This window comes from Enhydra lutris, unplaced genomic scaffold (assembly GCF_002288905.1).
Source record: "Enhydra lutris kenyoni isolate GAN:26980312 unplaced genomic scaffold, ASM228890v2 scaffoldscaffold12, whole genome shotgun sequence".
Classification (NCBI taxonomy): Eukaryota; Metazoa; Chordata; class Mammalia; order Carnivora; family Mustelidae; genus Enhydra; species Enhydra lutris.
The window spans coordinates 76,138,534-76,160,168 of record NW_019154096.1 but is presented as its reverse complement, the minus strand read 5'-3'; the positions used below and the strand labels follow the sequence as shown (position 1 = coordinate 76,160,168).

Sequence of the window (21,635 nt, the reverse complement as noted above, 5' to 3'; positions counted from 1 at the left end):
ACCCAGCATCCCCTGACTTCCAACCTCCTGGTTACGTAGAGAAACTGAAGTGCTTCTGTGTCATTCCTTCTCAGAGACCACAAGCCCCTTGAGGAACTGAGCATTAGTGGAAACCACTGGACCATAGCCGAGGGTCTGCTCAAGAATGTTTATCAAAAGAACTGAAGCTTGCTGACTTCGAATCAGGAAAGCATGACACCATCCCACATATGTCCACAGCCAGGAACCATCCATTTCCTGACTGCCACTATTCCCACAAGATGGTAGTGCTCAAGTCAGGACAAGTGACTCCGAACTTGCTCTCTGTCCAGCAAGTCCCCTGCCTTGTCAGGGGGGACTTCATTATACCCATTTTGCAGATAAGGAGGTTGGGGATCAGACAGATCAGTAAGTTGCCCAAGGCACAGAGAGGTATACCAGGCCCAGCCTGATCTTCTTCCAAAGTTCTTGCTTTTGATGGCTGTCATAGTTTGGGCTGCTATATATAATAAAGCACTGTAGATGGGGCAGCTTAAACAGCAGACATTTATTTCTCACAGTTCTGGAAGCTGGAACGTCCAAGATCAAGGTGCAGGCAGATTCAGTTCTTGGTGTGGGCTCTCTTCTTGACTTGTGGGCCAGCACCTTCTCACTGTGTGCTCCAAGGGCCTTGAGCAAGGTCTCTTCTTCTTCGTAGAAGAGCAGGCATCCCATCGTGGCGCCAACCCTACTCACGACCCAATATGAACATAATCACGTCCCAAAGGTTCCATCTCCCAATACTATTAGGTGGTAGATCAACAGATGAATTTGGTGGTTTGGGGTGGGGAGGGAGGAACACAAACATTCAGCCGTAACAACGATGATGTCAGAGCATTTCCAGCTTCTCCCACCCCCTCCTACTGGGATGGGTTTGAGAGGATACTGGGCTAACCACGAAGCCCAGGCTCCTGCTGAGAAGCAAGCTACTGGGCCCCTTCCTGGCACATCCTTGTTGCTGAGGACTCCTCTGCTGGTTGGTCTTGGCTTCTTAGTAGAATGACCAGCAAGGGCCTTACCTATTACTAAACAGCCCAATAGATTTAAAATACTCCTTAGAGCCACTGCTTAAATAAACCATCTGCTCTTTTTTAGGAGGAAAAAAGCTGTTCTGGAATAGGAGTTACACTTTAATACTCTGCAAGACAAAATAAAAATGAGCCCAGAGTAGGAAAAGATTTCTGAGATGGGACCAGTGCCCAGGGAAGAGAAAGTGGCCAAGACGCCCTTCCTGGGTCTGTGCACCTGTTCCCCTCCCCAGAGCCATCAAGTCTCCATCCTGCTGGAGCATTCAGAGCTGCCCTGCATTCTCTGTTTTAATCTGCGGCCTCAGATCCTCCTGGGTCCTCTGCCGGGGCCCAAACTCACATTTCTAGGAAGAAGAAGCCTCTCGCACTTTGTATTTCTTTAAAGCTCCAGTGACCAATTCCTCCCTTAGAGTCTTTCCATTTCAAAGAAAGCACTACATTTACTTGTGATTCTCTGTCAAGGGAATTTTGTTCAAGTTTTGTGCAAGCAAACACATACTCTATTAACTGCCTAGAATGTTTGGGCATCTAATTTATTACTGAGTAAAAGCTTAAACTGTGTTTATCCTAAAAGACAGATGAGATGCTTTAGATACATATCACAAGTAATTGTTTTTAAAAGAAATGCTAGTCTCGAATAAATATCTTATCCAACTCACCCTGAGGTGACACGTTGTGTTTTCTATCAGATTCTCTATAAATACACCTTCTCCCCAATCCCTCCCCCGCCCAGGGCCTTAAAGGATTCTGCATTAGGGAGATTTTCGTCTACTTTTAATTGGACCGGGCTCAAAGGAGCGGGGGCAATTCCTATTCCCGATATGAACACCCTGAAAGATACTTCAGTACCAGGGAGAAGACAGATGCCATGCGGTCAACATCGACATGACCTCCAGGAAAGAATTGCTTTGACCTGTGGGTCTGAACGTCCTGCCTCAGCTCCTGGGCTAGGCGATGAGGTTTACCATAGCCCTGAATGAAACAGCACCAGATCCTCACACGGCCCTGTTTTCTGATTAAAATCCTTAATCCACTTTATTGCGTTCTTGACATTGTGGGTTACTCGCAGAACAGAGCGCCGTCCCACCAGCTCTTGCCGTCAGAGGATTTTGGCTCCTTCATGCTGGAGAGGACCATCTCGTCCCCATCATTCTGAACCTCCCAGTTTCAGGAAGTCCCATTTCTTCACATTTCATGAATATAATTTTTTTTTCCTTTCTTCTTTTTAAAAAGATTTATTTATTTGAGAGAGAGCGAGCATGCACAAGTGGTAGGGGCAGGGAGAGAGAGAGAATCTCAAGCAGACACCATGCTCCATGCAGGGCTTGATCTCATGACCCTGAGATCATGACCTGAGCTGAAACCAAGAGTTGGATGTTCAACCGACTGCGTCCCGCAGGTGCCCAGAACTTTTTTTTTCTTCTTCTGATGAAACTCTTCCCTTAATTCCCAGACAGTGGCTGTAGAGAACAGAACAGCTACGGATTTCCTACGGAGAACTACTCAGTTGACGGCGAGCCACCCGGGCAGAACAACACTGACCTCCCTGGACAAAGGAGCCGTGGCAGACGACAGAGAAGACGCCAGCCGGGACAACTGTCCCTTTTTGATAATTCAGGCTGGCTATGACTCACTGGGACTGCGTGGACAACTCTGGTTTAATTCACTTACTAGTCTAAATGACTCACCAGTGAAGATGCTTTTTGTTTTGTTTTGTTTTAAGATTTTATTTATTTATTTATTAGAGAGAGAAAGAGAAAAAGCACATGAGCAGGGGCAGAGGGAGGGAGAAGCAGACTCCCTGATGAGCATGGAGGCCGATGTGGGCCTTGATTCCGAGACCGTGGGTGTGGGATCATGACCTGAGCCAAAGGCAGATGCTTAACCAACTGAGCCCCGCAGGAGTCCCCAGTGAAGACGTTTTATGGAACGCCAGGTTTCAGCCGTTTCTCTACAAGTTAGCTGTTTCTCCAGGCAATTGTTGGGGGAAGACTCATATTCAGCAGCCTCTGAATTTCCCACCCCATGTAGGTCTCTCACGTCTGAATGGATGAAGGTGCTATGGCATGGAAGAATCCAGAACTCCAGCTGAGGTCCCGCAGCACAGAGGGAAGCGAGGAGGCCCAGAACCAGATTTAGGTCTTGTCCAGTAAGCGGGTCCAGGAGCCTGTGCGTCAGTCTCTTTCCAGTCCCTCTAGCAGGAGGGGAAGGAGTCCCCAGAGAAAATGTGTGTCATGAGAAGGGCCACGGTGACTCCAAGGGCTGTGGCTCAGCTGAAAAAACAGGGATCCTGCAGGCCTCACCCTCTCTCCAGGCCTCTTGCTTTTCTGAGCCAAGCCCCATCCTGGGTCCTGGTGTTTTCACCTGGCGTTGGCTGATCAAATCAAAGGAGCCATATTTTTCCAAAGACATTTCTCAGGGACAGGGTCTGGCTCCCCCTTCCCAGCCCAGCAGGTGCACTGTCTCTGTGGTCCGCAGCTCAGAGCTGCCCGATCGGGCAGTCATAATACTGTCCTCCTCTTGAGGGGGCAGAGATAGAGTCAGCACCCGAGAAAGCTGGTCAGACAGGTCAGGAAGCCAGGGGGACCTGGGACTTGGGCTGGGCTCAGGGAGCCTCGATGACAAGGTTCTCAAACCACATCAACAATAAACCCTGCCCCTCTGAGCAGTCAAGTACTCAAGGAATCACTGCCCATCTAAGTCTCGGTCATGAACCTGACCTGTTTCTCCCCGACGGAAATTCTTTACCCGTCAGGACAGGAAACTATCTGCTCAGCTTTTAACGCCCTGAAAGGAAAAGCAAGGAAGGAAAGATATCTTTATAACATAGAGGTTTTGCGGTTTTTCTTCTGGCCAGGACATCTCAGTCCTGCAAGAGAAAAGCCTACGTCAGGAGGCAAAGAAGGGACGCTGCTCCATTCCGCGGGGAGTTACTGGGCATCTATGACGGGAGCAGGCTCTAGAGAACAGGGAGAGGGACAGAAGTGAGGACAGAGAGCTCTTTGAGGAACAGTGCAAGAAGGAGGAGACTGACAGTGGCTGGAGAGAGGAGTCAGAACGAGAGAGATCTTAAGATGGGAGAAACAAGGGCACGGATATAGGCGAATATGTATTATTAGCCTACAGAGAGCAAAACACGGACACTGCAGACGGGACAGACAGGTTGGCCTGATGTCCAGGGACAGGCAAGGGGCTCCGGGGCACAGGGTAGGGGCGTGGAGAGCCCATCCCTCCAACAGGACGGAAGCAGAGCATACAGGGATAGACAGAGACCGGTGGATGAGTGTACACCAGGGATGCGTGGAGGGTGACGGGGCATCACAGTGCCGGGGAACTGCTTGCTGGAGAGTCAACTACTCGGAAAAGAGAGTGAACATGGGCCAGGAACGGAGCCTCATCCCTCGGAACGGCTTTAACTGCCTCATGGGAGGTGAAACCTCACTGGGCTTAGCTGGAGCGTCTCTTCTGACTGCGCAGCCCCGTGAGGACACAGACCCTCGCTCTGCCTCAGGCAACTGGGCTGTGCCGGGCACCCTGGCTCCTCCTGGCATTGCTCTTCTGACATCGGCCCATTTAAGAGGCTCTCTGTGATCAGCTGACTTCAAGTCTCTGGAGACATCACCTCCCTTTTGTGATCCCTGCTGCTGGCCACTTTGCCTGGGGCCGCCGCATCCCAGGCCTGGACAGCTGCTTTGGTCTCCCTGAGGGCCTCCACCCCCACTCCCCCAGCCAGCACCGCCCTCCTCTGCTGGGCAAGAGGAAAATGAAGTCACCATTGCCTCTTCTCATGCGATCTCAAGGGCTCCTTGTGCCTGATGCAGTAAATCCAATTCTCAGGAGACATATGAGGCCAAGGGCTAAGTGGCTCTCAAGTCTCCTACGTCAGTGTGTCTCGGGACCCCTCACCCCCCAGCCTGTAGACACATTCCTTGGCATCCCCACAAAAGCAAGAAGGCCCGGGAGCCCTCTGTGAGCTAGCACGACTCCTACTCCTTACCATTCCTGCTTCTCCCAGCCATTGCCAGGCAAACTTTATCTCCTTCCTCAGGAGCCCATCTACGTGTCACCTCCTCCAGGAAGCTTTTCCTTTCTCCCTAAAAGAAGCAGTCACTCCCACACTTGTTAGACAGGTACACCCAGCACCCACCAGCATGACGGACCAGAGGAAGGTTTTACGTATCTGCTTGCACACAAGCCCGGGGGTGGACTGGCCCCCCTGGAGGCAGGCCTCTGTCATTCCAGCCCTGGCCATGGGACACCTGTTAGGGACCCTGCAGACTGTGGGGAGTAGTGTGGTTACAGACTCTAAGCACTGATTTCGCTCATGCTTTGATAAAAAGACAAACTCATTCCTTTTTTATAGAAGCAAATCAGTATCAATGTGATCTCTGCGAAGACATTAGCAGGTCAGATTCTCCCTAACTGAACAGATGCTGGCAAATATCCAGATGCCCAAACATCTGGGGATGCTGAGAGGAACCCAGGAAGACGGCGTCTCCGCCTGTGCCTGAAGTCCCCGCAATCACCGCCGCGCTTTAAAAGGGAAACTCATCGGATGAGAAAACTTCACCTCAGAGACTTAGAGAAGTGGAATCATTTCACCAAATGCAGACACTGACTCCCCAAATCCCTATTTTTAGTTCACAGGAAGACGCGCAATGCCTCATTCTTGACTTGGGCACAAGGCAAAGTGCGAACTTTGTCGAAGCGAGGTTATTTTAAGGGAAAAGGAAAGGGAGCTGCGGCTGGAAGCCGAGTCGGAGCCTCACCCCGCACACCGGCCAGCAGTCCTGCTCTCCCTCTCCAGGCCCCGTCGGGCTGCTTCCCAGTTTCAGAGGTGGCTTAACGCGCTTACGGCGGACTCCCGCACTCCGACGCCGCTCTCCTGATAGCACGGCTGCTATTTTTGACTCATCCTCCATAGAAAAGCCTGGTAATTTTCAGCGAAGCACTTGGATTAAGGGCTTTATTGAAAATTACTAGGCCTCAACCAAACACAATAAGGCAGACAATGCAGAGCGTGCTCGGGAAAGAACGCCCGTCTGCCAGGATGAAACCCGACAGCAGGCTTTCAGGGGGACGCTCAAACGGGTGGTAAGAACAGAATGGAGAAGGAGCTAGGAGTGGTTATTAGCCCAGGAAGGAAGAACCGTAAAAGAATGAAAGGGGCAACAGATGGAAATGACATTTTATGGAGAGAGAGAAAAAGATGAAAAGCCCAAGAGCTTGGCTGAAAGACATTCAAAACTTTTTAAAACGATAGAAAGGCAAAAATAGAAGAATGACTTCATGTGGAAGAAACACGGAAAGATAACAGGACATAATTCAAAAGCCGGAGTGTCCGGTATTAAGCAGAAGAAAATCCATTCAGTTTTACAGCGTTCAGAGCACAAAGGCAGAGGAAACTTTTAATATACTCCAAGGCTGGTCCCTTGTTCTCCACCGTCCCCGCAGCCCCTGGGACGCCTTCCACGGGCACCCGCTCCTTCACTGCCCGCCAAGGTGTTCGAGGGACGTCCCTGCCTTGGATTCTGTCCCTGTGTCCCTTGGGAAGATGAATAAACTTAACAGTGCAAATGAGCTCTGGAATGCCTAGTTTCCATACATTAAGGACATAATGAAGACTTTCTTAATGACACAAGGACCCAGCCACATGGTGACAGCCTGTATTGATGAAGCTTTAACAGAGTCATACTTTTGCCAGACTGAGGCCCTGTTGAGTTTCCATTTTAGAATTTCATGATCCCCAGCCTTTAAATGCAACTGTGCCGTGAGATCCCCTTACCCGGATATACGTTTTAAAATCAGAGCTGTAGGGGCACCTGGGTGGCTCAGTGGGTTAAAGCCTCTGCCTTCAACTCAGGTCATGATCCCAGGGTCCTGTGATCGAGCCCCACATCGGGCTCTTTGCTCGGCAGGGAGCCTGCTTCGTCCTCTGTCTCTCTCTCTCTGCCTGCCTGTCTACTTGTGATCTCTGTCAAATAAATAAATAAAATCTTAAAAAAAAAATAAAATAAAATCAGAGCTGTAATGTTTTCCCCTTAAGATGAAATAAATGTGAGATTACACCAAATTCTTGTGATTTCAATGATCCTGCATCACGCGATCACGCAGATCACGGCACGCATATCATGGCGTTGGGGATAGAACCTGGGTCAGCAATGAAATCAGAGGTCGTGGCCCACCCCGGACGCCCTCCCAGTGTGGCGGTCCTGCTCACTCACTGATGAGCCCCCACAGCCAACCTGACCGAGAACTGTCATTTCTAGAAGATGTACAGAATCCAGAAAGGAAAAGTCGGCTCAGGTTTTGCAAGATTGTCTTTGTCTGATCTGTAGGCTCTGCAGTGAACGTGGTACTGAAGTAGAGCAAGCATCAGCCTCAGGAAAGGAGCCTGGGGAACGCTTCCCCAGCCCCCCCAGAGCTCACACACTGCAGAAGTGAGCTCAGGGATCTGCCCCCTTAGATCTCTCAGGGACTCAGAGTCTGGGCCAGGAAGCAAGACCACACAGAGGAGACAAACATGCCTAACAGAAGGCACTTTGTGGCATGTCTGAGTGACGGTGCCCTTTCCAAGTCTTTTGCTCAAGTGCCGGCCAGAAGGTGCTCCCCTCAGCAAAAGACGAACCAGAACGGTAGCGCTGATGGTGGGGGAGCTGTGCCTGTGTCAGGGCAGGGGTGGGGAAGGGGGAGGGGAACTCCCTGCACTTCCCATTCAATTCTGTTGTAAACCCGAAACTGCTCTCAAAAGTAAAGTTTACTAAAAACATTTTTCCCCCGAGTGTCCAGTTTCTATGCAGCACTGGTCTCTCTGAGAGGGACACAGAAGCTCAAGGAGCTTCAGCCAAAGCAGGGCCTGGTGACTGAGGTGGTCCCTGGACCCGCTCCCTTGTCATTACCAGGAGCTGCTTAGAAATACGCAGCCTCGGGCCCCACCCAAGACCTACTGAATCGCAGTCTGCATTTTACCAAGATCCCCGGAGTGCTCAGGGGGCTGAAAAGGGTGAGATATTCAAAGCATGGAGAGACAGGAGACACAGAAATAGTTCTAAGGCCAGGGCAATGAGTGCCTAGGATGACATCTTCATGGACAGTGGGGGCAGGGAGGGCCCAAGATGGAGAGAGCGTGGGAACGCGACAGCAGGCGACAAGGGGACCTTCCACACCCAGGGAAGACCATGGCAAGTCCAGGCGGTTGGGAATCAAAGAAAATCTGGCCTTTTCTCGACAAAGGCCAGATGTTGTGGGTAGAGAGAGGATTGAAGGAGGAGGTGGGGGTACTGGTGGAGGAGGTGGGGGGATTGGTGGAGGTGGGGGGATTGATGGAGGAGGTTGGGGGACCCCAGGGGCATGGGGATCTTTGAAGTGCTTCAAGCCATGCTAGATACTGTGGCCACACACTTTACTTTATGTCTCACGAAGTGTGGTAGCCCCCGGGGAAGAGTGGCAGGGAGATGGGGGCAGGCCCTTGGGACCAGATGCCGGGAAGAGAGAGCTCGGGAAAAGAGGACCATGGATGAGCTGGCTCTAGAAAGACCTTCTCTGTCCAAAGACTGGAACTGCTCAGCAGGGCCTCAGGTAGGATCCCGGCGCAGCCAGTGCAGGTATCAGAGCACGTTTGTCAGGGGCTGTCATTCCCAAAGGCGCTTAAATACGCAAATCACACTGAGAGAACGTGACTTATCCTTCAGAGCTTGGGAAACTGAGAATGAGATTATAACTGATTTTGGTCAAAGCAGGAAAGACAACAACATACCTGAGGGGCATAATGCTACATTTTAAAAATAAAATAAGATAAAATAAGCACTGGAAAGCTGCATCTTGCTCCAACAAAGCTATGTTGATTTTTCTTGGTTTCTCATGGTTTATCTTCATTCACAGCTCTGTTTCTGCCTCTTTCCTTCCCTAACATTTGCCCTGTGTTTTCCCTTCCAAGAATCCTCCGCCCTAAAGGAGTCCCTGACTCACGCATCCCCTCAAATTTCCTGACGTGAATAACTCCCACACTCCTGACAGGTTTTTTTCCCCCCAAATTGTAGAAAAGACATTGGGTCACAAGAAAAAAAAATCTAATTTTGATGCTTGTTATCATGCTTTCCCTTTCCGTTCTGACATAAGTTCTATTATTTCCTGGCTTTGGTCCCCATGTTCTAATTCTCTTAGATACTGTCTAGTTTTTCAAATATCCACTCAGCACGAGTGCCAACAGGCACAGAAGCAGTCCCAGCTGCCTGAGACGGCCCCAGAGGGTGAAGGGCAAACCCTCCCTTCACACCAGCACGTGGACGGACGTGCCAGCAGGACCAGGGTCTAGACACTCAGTAACAGAGTCTTTGGCTCAGATCAGCACCGTCCAATAGAAACATGATGCACGAGAAGTATGTCACTTCAAATTACTAGTAGCCACATTTTAAAAAATGGAATTCATTTTAGTAAAATTTACCTACAACATTACCATTCTGGCATGTAATCAGAATACAGAAATTAGTGAGATAGTTGATGTTGGCATGAGTCGCTCTAGTGGCTGCAAGTACGTACACGGACTGGGTACCCGCCCTTCACTTATCCCCTCAGAGTTCTGGAGGCTGCACGTCCAAGACTAAGCCCCGGGCTGGACGGTTTCTTTGGAGGCCTCTGTCCTTGGCGTGTACAGGCACCTCTTCTCACTCTGCCCTCACAGGGTCCTTACTGTGTGTCTGTGTCCTAATCTCTTCTTAGAAGTGCACAGGTCTGATTGGATCAGGGCCCATCCCAGTGACCTCACTTTACTTTATCAACTCTTTCATGGACGGAGGTCGAAAGGCAGTCACATCCTGAGGTCCTAGAGATTAGGACCTGACCATGTGAATTTCTGGCACAAACAACTCAGCTCTCAACAATGTTCTTTACTTTACACTAAGTCTTAAAAAATCCCGCATGTATTATATGCTGACAGCCCATCTTGGTTTGGACTGGCCACACTTCAGACGCCAATGACTATGTTCAGGCACCAATGACCACATGTCCCTTGTGACTCTAGGATCAGAACGCTCAGGTTACAGTCCCACCCACTGCCTGAGCGCCAGCTTCCCCTGTGCACCTGCTCAGGGGTCCCCTGCATAAACTGAGGCCCTTCTCAAGTTCCCATTGCCTAGAATACTCGCCATCCATCACCCAAGAGCCACTGAGAGATAGGCTCCCCCCAAGGTGACTGCAATCTGGGAATGGGGTATGGAAACGTGTATATTGAGGCTCTCCCAAAATCAGCTCTGGTGATCTGCAGCAATGAGCACAGCCACTTGTCTCACTCCACTGTATTCCGAAAAGGCACAGAAGACATTCTTTTTCTCAAGTCCTGCACAGACCTCCACCCAGCAGGGACACCCATGTCCAGATGAAAGTGATCTGGCACAAAGTGCCCAACTCTGATCCCTTCTGTGACCTCCTACCTCCCTCCCTCCCTGGCTGGGCAGTTTCCAGGGTCCTAGGCACAGGGAACAGGAGCTCACTTTCTCCTGCTGTGCATGCCATGCCCAGCCCTGCCCTGACGGAAGAAGGAAATTCAACTATGGAGAAATGGCAATCAAAGCCCAACACCAGGTTCTGTGAGATATCTCCATTTTCACATGTCCAGCTGTGGGGAGCTGTACTAGCTGGGGGACTTGTGTGTATATCACCTTTTCTAGAACATACACCTACTGGGGTAATCTCCACGTGCCTTGAGAGCCCCCCGTTAGAAGCCCGACTCACATGTCTACTTCAACGCCCTTAGAGGGGGAGGTGCTGCACGTCTGCCCCTCCTCCTGGGCACTTCCACCCCCTGGGGCCCACTGTGGTCCCGTGATTTGCTTTAGCCAATGGCATGAGCAGAAACGCGTGGGTCAGTCCTGGACAAGGGTGTGCAAGGCCCGGTCTGGCAACTCGCCGTCCCTTCATGGCTGCGTTTCTTTGTAGTGGAACCTGTGCCCATCTGGGCTCTGGGACAGCAGGACACACACGTGGCATGAGTGGACAACACCTCTGGGTGGCCCAGAGCCACTGAGACTTCAGGAGGCTGAAACTCTAGCATATTCCTACCCATCGGGACTGATGGAGGTGATGAGTAATTGCTTCCTTCTGTTCTCGTCTTCCCAGGAAATGTCATGCTTGTTGACGTCAGACTGAGTTTTTGTGCCTCGAAGCTAATCACCTGGGTACTTTAGATCTCATCTGACGAACTTTCTCCCTCACCTGTGCTCACTCTCCAAGTGAGCTTCGGACGGATGAGGGGGCTTTGGTTCTCTGACACTCTGGTGGAAAAGTAACAAATCCTCAGAAAGTGCTTTTCAATCTGTTTTGCCAAGACAAGTCTAAAAGATACTGTGGAGACAACCCTCGTACACTGTGATTAACAAGCACAGTCTTCCGGACTCAGGTAAGCCAACTGGTCACTTTCCTGTAACCATCTCCGTGTCTCTACCGAAAACAGGACCACGTGAGAGCACTCCCTCTGCCTGCTTGTCTTTCTGCCTCTAATGTTTTGTCACTTGAGCTTTTCCAAAACCAGGATGTCTCAACCTTGGTAATACTGACATTTCGGGCTGGAGAATTCTTTGTCGTACGACTGTCTGTACGTTCCAGGATGCTCAGCAGTGTCCCTGACCTTCATCCACCAGGGTGAGGGCTGTCTACTCCCCCAGTCACGCCAACCTCAAATGTCTCCTGAGGGTCCCGGTTGAGAACCACTCTATTCTAAACTGAACACATTCTTTTCTTTCCCCTTTCCATACAAGGTTGCCTCTGCTAAAAATGAAAAGGACTCTGTTCTTTGATTTATTATTTATTGAAGGCTACTGACCTGCGATAAATGAGCATTTCCCACTGTCAGGAGTCACTCTTAACTGCTGAGTATCCATTCACTCTTCACTGGTTTCTCCAACAAATGCCCACCGGGTTATATGCCAATCATTTTGAGAATTAGACACACGGTGGGAAGAAAATGTGTGGCTACTATGTTCTTGGTGCTGACAGCCTATTGATAGAGCTGCTGACAACCTACACGCACAAACTTACCGCTGCAAACTGTAGAGTGCTGTGGAGGAGAAGAGGACATCGTGGGGGTCAGAGGAGAGATGACATTCAAGCTGAGATGGGAAGAAAACAGCAAAGAGCAGGAGAAGCAGAAGCCTCTGGGCAGAGGCAGGCAGGGCTGGTGTGTGTGAGGCTCCCCCACATTTGGGTGATGTGGCCGGAATAGAGGGTGTGAGGGAGGGAATAAGGGGTGACAGGAGGAAGTCTCAGGGCCGACGCTGTCAGAGGGTGCATCGAAACTGTGAGAGCCCAGAATGGTCATGAGCAAAGGCACACATTCCTTCAGCTCTGATGACATTCGGCTCTCCCAGGTCCCTTTCCTGCTCTGCCCACTCCAAGGCCAGAAGACAGCAAGCCAGGAAGTCATCAGGGTAAGGAATGGCTGAATCAGCCTCATTTCTTCTAGGACTTTGCTGAGAAACAGGGTTCCCCCAGCTGAACTAATAAAATTTTAGTAATCAGCCTTAATTATGAAAGCATCTCGTTGCTATGAAGAAATATATTCCATTCCACTACAGGACCAGGCGTAATCCACAGAACATTTCCAAGTGGCCTCTGGGCGATCTCCATGCTATTCTGAATAGTTTGATTTTTTGTCTATGTCAAGGACAGTAGGGAATGAATACAACACACATTATCTTTTCAGCAGGGTTTGGTCTATATCGACAGCCACGAAAAGAGGTGGCCATCATCCTTTTGTGCTCTAAGTGCTGTTGTGGGTAGAATTGTATGTGTCCTGCCTCCCCCCGCTCCCTCCCCTCCAAACATATGTTGAAGTCTTAATCCCTGGTTTCTGTGAATGTGACCTTATTTGGAAATAGGGCCCTTGGATGTGATCAGTGAAGAGGAGGTCACACCAGACCGGGCAGTAAATCCAAAGACCAGTGGGCCTGGAAGAGGGCAATCTGGACACGGCGACACACACAGGGTGGGTGCCATGTGCTGTCGGGGGCGGAGCTTGGGACGCTGAGGGTGGCCAGCAGCCCCAGGAACTAAGAGGAAGGCACAGAACAGATTCTCCCTTACGTCATCCTCACACAGAGAGCACGGCCCTGCCAACACATTTGCGTCAGACTGAGAGCATCCAGGACGGTGACAGAACCCACTGCTGTCATTTAAGGCCACTCAGTTGGTAGTGCTTTCCTACAGGAGCCCTAGAAGACGCACACAGTACCTCCATGGAGTCTCTGGTTACCTTCCCCTGAGTGAAGAAAAAAAGCAGGTAACCAAGACGAGTTCCGAATCCTGAGGAAGTCCCAGAATGAGCTCCAAAGTGGCAGATTTTTAAAACTTCCAAAGTTCAGGTACCTTTTTTCCCCCCCAGATAGTTATAGCTTATGTGAATCACAAACTACGCTAATGAGATCTGTTACTAGCTGGAAAAAATGACGGCAGGTTTCCTTTTCACAGAATTCCAAGGAATAAATAATTTGTGGGAGCCACTTAATCTAGAATCCACCAAAACAGAGCACTACAGGTCTTACCACAGGATTCATTTCTCAGCGGTCACAGAAAAACGCAAACTGTTAAAGGAATCCATTTGTTCTACATGCCCAGGAGCTTTTCCAAATCAAGGTTCCAGACACGGTTCTCTCCGGCAGGACAAGCAAAGCACTTGTGCTTTTTAGTCCTTACTTGCAGAGCCCCTGCAAAAGGAAGAACTGCAGGGTTTTGGGCTAGGATTTCTACTTAGAAGTCCCAGCGGGTGGACCACGCATAAAACCTTCCAATACACTGTCTGTGGCAAGTGTCCGGTTCCACAAACGTCCTGTGTTACACGACATGTGCTGTAGGAAGGTACATATAAAAAGGAAAGCAAAGGGAAATTTTTTTTTTTTTTTTTTACCTTGCCTTTGTCGAAGTAGTGGATGATTTCCTGGTAGAGCTGTTCCTTCAGCTGGCCCTGTGTCGTCGCCTGGTACCCGTCCCGCTGGGTGAGGTGGGCCGCACACACGTCCTCCGACCACTGAGGCCAAAGCAAAGCACAAGACAGGTCAGGCGAGGGTGTGTCCAGTGCCACCCCTGGCCCCCTGTTGGTCAGAATACACCACGGTGAGGACCCCGTGCCCTGCACGCATGCAGGCCATGGTCCCAGGGACACTCAGGGCTGCTGGGACCTGGAAATGAGGGCAGAACCTCTGTGCAGAAGCCCCACAAGGAAGGAAAGACAAGAGGGAGGCAAAGCTGGGCCTAGATTCATACAGAAGAGAAACCCAGCAGTTTCTGGAAATCACAGAACCATCCACTTGCTAATAGTGTCTTGTAACGCCTGAGGTGAATTACGAGCCAGGCAATTTAGGGCTGTCTCAGGTGAGGCATCCCGGGGGGCTGCCCTCCATCTTGAGATGCTCAACATTTTAGTCAACAGCAGAGAAGACACTCGGACCTCACATACCAGTCGTACCTTTAAGCTTCGCCTTAAAATCAGACTTGCGTATCCTGACTACAACCAGTCGTTGCAAAATCATTAATTATGGGGTTCTCGCGGCATAGCGAGATTCCTACCTTCATGGGGGATAAATGTAAAATTTTAGGTGATTCTAATGTGTAACTACAATAAAATAAATAAAGTTCTGATCTCGAATAACTTGCTTGCATTTTAAAATCGCTTAAAAAAATATTGAGCAGGGAAGTAAAAATCCCTCTCCCCCTTCCACTTAAACACTCACATGATTTCACTTATTAGGGCTCAAGGCTAACGGTTTTACTGCTCTTGTTTTTGACAAAATAACCAAAAAAGATTATATTTGAGAATGTTTTGTTAATGAACAAGAATATATTTGTCACGTTGAAGAACACTTTTCATAGCAATACAAATAATGCCTTTTTTCAAATAATGCCTTTCGTAAGTTGATTAACCAGCATGAGTTCACGCTGAATGCAATATCAAAACGTATTTAGGGAAAACTGTGAAACATCATGGTGTAAAAGATATGGAGAGAAATTACAGAGCATTCGCCACTTAACTGGAAAATCCAGAGTCCCAGTAGAAAAGATAATGCATCCGGGCCTGTGGTTTGGGATGTGAAACGCCCTCGTGTGATTATGACGAACCCATCTGTGCTCGACAGACGTTTATGTACTATGAGAGAGGAGGCTGCGTGAGCATTTTGTCAGCCCCACTTCAACCCTGGTAAAAAGAAATACCTTCGTCTTTGCAAAAATGCCTTATTATTGAAATCTGGGCTCCTCACAAATGAAAACCATTAGAATTCCTAGTGGTACGGCTGGTGTCAGGTATGCCAAGGGAAATCTCTATCGTCCTAATCGCACTCCTTGGGAGAACTTTGTGTGTTGTGAAGCCAAAGGGGGTCTATTGATAACTACTGATGAGGACCCCAGATGGAGCCTTCTCCTCTTTTCTTTGTCACAGATGCTTTTGTTCTCAAGCAAAGGTAAACGCCCACACCCCAGTGTCTCCATAGCAGCGGGTGTAGATTTGTAGCATCAAGAGATGCTAGAGATTTTGGGGTTGGTCCAAAGGCTGGAAGATTATTGGGAGTTTCACTCCCAATACAGTGTCCTCCTTACTGCTTCTCATCATTCACAAACATTGCTTAATGCCCGTTTTAATGTAATCTTTCCTGGTTTTCTTTCATTCAGTTTTTGGTGCTCAAAGGGCTGTCCTGATTTTGAAAACAGGATTCCTTGAATGAGTGGTCTTTCTGTTGGGTTACTCAACTAAATTCTAATTCTCCTAATTGTTCTTGTCTATCTACTTTATAATTTTTCAATTTTTTTATAAGGTTGTGATAGGAAGGATGATCTAATGATTACCTGAAGTTTTAAAATGTAAAACTAGAGATTGTATAGCATTTCCTTCATCCATCCATTCGTCCATCCATCTTCCCACCTTCCCACCTACCTACACATTTCAATAAATCTATTTACCCACCCACTCATCTATCCATCGATGCGTCCATCCATTCATCCACCCATCTATCCACCTACCCACCCACACTTCCATCCCTCCTTCCTTCCATCCATCTACCCACCCATACTTCCATCCGTCCATCCATTCACCTACCCACCCACATTCTTACTCTTTAATCCAGCCAACCAGTCATCTATCTATCCATCCACTCACCCACCCACCCACACTTCCATTCTTCAATCCATCCAACCAATCAACCTCCACTCATCATCCATCCACCCATCCCATTATTTACTGAGGGTCTACTTTGTATGATTAGCTGGGCTAGAAGGATATGAGGGAAAAGCATGAATATATTATTGAAAACCAACCAACCAACCAAACAATGTCAAAAGATATGTGCATAACAAAAGAATCACTGGAACTGAAAGTTGTCATGCCAGACCTGTGCTCAGGAGCAACACTACAGGAGAATCAGGCAGGAGGTCTCACGTGAACTGATGGACCAGTACAATATCTCAATGTGAACTCTTCTCTAAGGTAATCAGGGATACGTTTCATTTTATCTCTTAACTATCCACCTCAGAAATTCCTTCTTATTGACAGCACCCTCCTCTACTACTGCGTCCTGCTGGCATGAAGAAGGACCTAGAGAATCTCTAACTCATTGAGAGCAAACACCCCAATGATGGGTGTTTATGATGCTTAGTGATAATTCGCTCTAACATCTTGTTAAATCTGCATTCAGTAGGGCCAAGTCTGTCATCAAAGTGCCTTCTAAATATCTTTGTTCATGTCACTGCGTTTAGTCAAAATTCATAAGAACTTAAATTATAGGTTTATTAAAATTTATCATGGAAAAATAAAATTTTAAACCATCTCAGAATTTATAACAACAGAATCATGAAAGTATGTAGCAATTTCTGTTACCTTCAGAAGTTTTGCGTGGAGAAGCAAAGTGTAGGCCGCCTCCGTGTAGTTGTCACACTCTCTGTGTAGGTCACACAGCTTGTACAGGTATCTGAGATAACAAAACAGAGTGATCGTCTAAGATGTCAACAAATCATTTGTGTTGAAGATTGCAAGAGTTAAAATCTACCTTCAACAGTAAATTGTATCTACATTTTCTCTTCACAGAGTTCACAATTCCCAATGCCTTGAACACTTTTGGTGCAGAAAGCACTAAGGAAAACCAATAAGAGTAATATATAATAGTATTTTGTAAAAAAATTTTAAGTGCTCCTTTTTCAGGTTGAAAATGAAGACAACCCAAGAATGCAGAATTGTACTTCAAGGGTCTCTCATTTCTTTTCATCTTACATGTGAAATGAGATCACGAAGTTTGATTGTAATTTCTTATGTTTCTATTGAATACAAATGCACACCTTCCCGAAATCCATAAAAACACAAATCCATAAAAGTAAAGAGCTCCAATGATCACAGTGAATGTGATCAAAAAATTTCTCTGCCGGGGCGCCTGGGTGCCTCAGTGGGTTAAAGCCTCTGCCTTCGGCTCGGGTCATGATCTCAGGGTCCTGGGATCAAGCCCCATATCGGGCTCTCGGCTCGGCAGGGAGCCTGCTTCTCCCTCTCTCTCTGCCTGCCTCTCTGCCTCCTTGTGATCTCTCTCTGTAGAATAAATAAATAAAATCTTAAAAAACAAATTTCTCTGCCATAAAGATATAAAATTGCTTTTTAATATAGAGTAAACTACATTTTAGATAAAAGAATCTGGCTGCTTTTGCAAAAGTTTATTAGGTTTATTTGGTATATTTTAATAAAGGAGAAACTAAAAACATTCTTAGAAATCAAGTTAGAAGAGCATGCTTGATATAGTAAACACATCATTAAACATTAAGCCACATGAACATACTCTTATTCTCTTCTAAGTTATCATCTTGCTAAATATTGACACTGGCCCCTCGAAATGACCAAGAGAGGGGATCCATCACAGACAACCCCCTCTAGAGAAAAAGGCAAACGAAGGAGGAAAATCCAGCAGAGAATAGAAAACATCAGAATATAGCATTAGTTAAAAGAATAGCCTGAAAAAATATACTATTATCTATTTCTGATATAATTAAAACTGATTTCTCATTTGATCATATGGTTTACTGTAAAACATGAAAATTATGCTCTTGTCTCTTTTTAAAAGGGCCACATGAGTCAGTCAAGAGATACCAAAAACCTGTGAAAGACTATCTAGCTGGCTAAATATGACCCCCGAAATGTCTAGCATTGGCATCTGCACAAGAGGTCAGGATACATCAAATTCAACCTCTAATATTCATGACTCCTACAAGATAAACCCCTGTGGTCATACAACGGTTGTTAGCATGCACTTGACAAACAGCAATTATCATAAACGTGCAGAGGGAACGGACAAGCGGGATGCCTACATACCTTATGTACATTTCTTCTCTTTCAATTTCTTTGTAGAAATTCTGAAAAATCAAACCACAACACTGTTTTAAGAAACCTGTTCTACAAAAGGTGTCACATAAGCACTAAACACTCAAGGTTCTTCCACTGGTGTCAAGCACAGCCAAAGGGACCCGGCTCTTTGGTTTAGAACCATAAATTCACATAAAGTACAAAGATATCTTACACTGGTCTTCACTTTTTGGGGAAGGGGGTGATGCTAAAGATTCCACTTCCTACACTGAAAGGACTGAAACCTACTTTTGACATTTGAAAGTCACCAGTCTTTAGCTAAATAAACGTATTACCCCAAAGATATGATGCCTTAGACATAGGAAGTCATTAGAAAATGAAAAATACATGAAAGATCCCATATTTGGGATCTTTAGCATCACTAACACGACTTAAACCGTGCTGGGCCCAGCCTTGGCTAGAGCCGCGAGAAGGCAATGTGGTATTCTAGACCCGAGGTGGCCAATACAATAGCCACGCTACCTGTATGCAATGTAAAGTAAATTTAATTAAAATTAAATAAAGTTAGGGCTGGCTGGGTGGCTCAGTTGGTTAAGCATCTGACTCTTGATTTGGGCTCAGGTCATGATCTCAGGATCAGGGGATCAAGCCCCGAGTCAGGCTCCCTGCTTGGCAGGGCATCTACCAGAGATTCTCTGATTTTCTCTCTCCCTCTGCCCCTCCCCACTGCTCTCTTTCTTTCTCTCTCAAATAAATAAATAAATCTTTAAAAAAATTAAATAAAGTTAAACATTCGCTTCCCCTGGGAAGCCCTCTGGCCCTGGACTCTTGTTTATTGGGAGATTTTTGATTACTCCTTCAATTTCTTTGCTGGTTATGGGTCTGTTTAGATTTTCTATTTCTTTCCGTTTCAGTCATGGTAGTTTATGTATTTCTAGGAAGTTACCCGTTTCTTCCAGATTCCCAATTTGTTGGCATACGACTGCTCATAGTATTCTCTTTTAATTGTTTGCATTTCTGCAGTGTTGGTTGGGATCTCTCCTCTTTCATTCACGACTTATTTACTCTGTCCTTTCTCTTTTCTTTTTGATAAGTCTGGCTAGGGCTTTATTAATTTGCTAATTCTTTCAAAGAACCATTTCCCAGTTTCGTTGATCTGTTCTACTGGATTTTTTTTTAAATTGCTACATCATTGATTTCTGCTCTAATCTTTATTATGTCCCTTCTTCTGCTGGACTTAGGCTTTGTTTGCTGTTCTTTTTCCAGCTCCTTTAGCTATAAGGTTAGGTTGTGTATTTGAGACTTTTCTTCCTTCCTGAGGAAGGCCCATATTGCTATATTACTTCCCTTAGGGCTGCCTTTGCCGCATCCCAAAGGTTTTGGACTGTCATGTTTTCATTTTAATGTGCTCCCATGCGCCCTCTGTTATGTTTGCCATACCCTGAGGACTCAGTAACCCTGTGGGGCTACTGTTACTGTACCAAATGGTACAGAGAGAGAACATTTCCATCATCACAGAAATTTCTATTGGACAGTGCTGTTCCAGACAGACCGACCTTGCAAACCACAGTAAAGAAACCAGTTGGCCCTTGGAAGCACATTCTGTATTTCAATGCTTATTGATGAAGAAACATTAATTAGCAGGTTATAAGCAATGAGCTATTTCCACATACTGTAAAATATCTTCTGGGTGACCATGAAAATTTCTTTCAAAATTTATTTCTTGGGGCACCTGGGTGGTTCAGTCGGTTAAATGTATGCCTTCAGCTCAGGTCATGATCTCAGGGTCCTGGAATCGAGCCCCACGTTGGGTTCCCTGCTCAGCGGGAAGTCTGCTTCTCCCACCCTCTCAGCCCCTCCTGCTGGTTGTGTGCTCTCTCTCTCTCTAATAAATAAATATTTTTTAAAAAAAGAAAAAAATTCTATCTCTTAATGTAAACATCTCTATAAACACTTTAAAATCTTTTTTAAGATTTAAATCTTTTTTAAGATTTGGGGCCCCGGGGCGCCTGGGTGGCTCAGTGGGTTAAAGCCTCTGCCTTCAACTCGGGTCATGATCTCAGAGTCCTGGGATCGAGCCCCACATCGGGCTCTCTGCTCAGCAGGGAGCTTGCTTCCCCCTCTCTCTCTGCCTGCCTCTCTGCCTACTTGTGATCTCTCCCTCTCTCTGTAAAAAAAAAAAAAAGACAAAAAAAAAAAAAAAAAAAAAAAAGATTTGGGGCCCCAAAAAGGTGCAGAACACTCACCAAACCAGGCCCAAGGGAGGGCAAGCACCATCACAGCCACTTTCAGTGTGAAATTTAGCACCTGAATACAATGTGAGGACTCTAGGATTAGGCCCCAAGATCATAGTCCATATCACCATTTAAAAGGCTCCAATTATCCCGTAAGATGGAATAAGTTGTTTGATTTCATGAGCAAAAAAAAGACCCTGCTTCTGAAATTGATCTCTCTGAAAAGAAGTGATAAATAAATATAGAAAGTAAGAGGGGGCACCTTTAGAAAAATTCTCCAAGATTTTCCTATTTTGCTGCATCTGAGATTTCAATGTCCTCTGGTTCATATGCTATGGCTCAGTAATGAGGATATTTTCAGCCGACAACTCAGAGGGACGTAACAAAGAGAATCCGCATCAAAGGGAGAGGATGAGCCCTTCACTTCCAGCTCTAACTCACCAGTATTTACAAGCTATGATTTTATACTATCCTATTTTGCACTGGTATTTTTAATCTTTCCCCAAGCTTTTGATCATTCTCCTTTACAATTTCACAATGGGCATATCAGGTGACCTTTATTCCTCTCTCACGGATATGGAAATGTCTTCTATTTCCTGCCTGTGCTTAGTTCTGTTCCCTTCCTAGGACTTCAAAACCTCTCTACAACTGAAGGACGCACATCTCAAACCCCAGTTTCTATATAAAACTGTGGGTTTCTTACGTAAAAGGTCACATTGCTCCGGCGCTCCACTTCTGGGCCCTGCAGGCAGCACCCGCTCCCTCCTCCCCATCATTCCCACTTCTCAGGTCCCTTCTGCACTGGTGCTGGGTCTGGGCGAGGTTCCAGCTCTGTGGATCTCTGTGGATCTCTGCAACCCTTTCAGGACTAGACCCTCAGTGCTAATGCACCACGACACACCCATCTTCCAGAACTTACACATTTGCTTTATACTCCAGTTCTGTGTTCCTTCATGATGACAACAAATACTGAGATTTTTAGAATCCTCGTGAGAGCCAGCTTAATTAGCTTTCTAAAGGGGCCATGAAAAAAGTAAC

At 47.0% G+C, this 21,635-nt stretch overlaps 1 protein-coding gene across 2 annotated transcripts in view; it reads right to left on the bottom strand.

The window, feature by feature from the left end:
• Positions 1–21,635, bottom strand: part of LOC111145075 (dedicator of cytokinesis 1) — a 506,031-nt gene that overhangs the window by 37,850 nt on the left and 446,546 nt on the right. For both annotated transcript variants that reach the window (XM_022499695.1, XM_022499696.1), the window contains exons 36-38: positions 18,373–18,413; positions 16,900–16,990; positions 13,942–14,061 (exon numbers count right to left, since the gene is read on the bottom strand). In XM_022499695.1, coding sequence (XP_022355403.1) covers positions 13,942–14,061; positions 16,900–16,990; positions 18,373–18,413 — 252 coding nt within the window. The remainder of the gene's footprint in view (positions 1–13,941; positions 14,062–16,899; positions 16,991–18,372; positions 18,414–21,635) is intronic.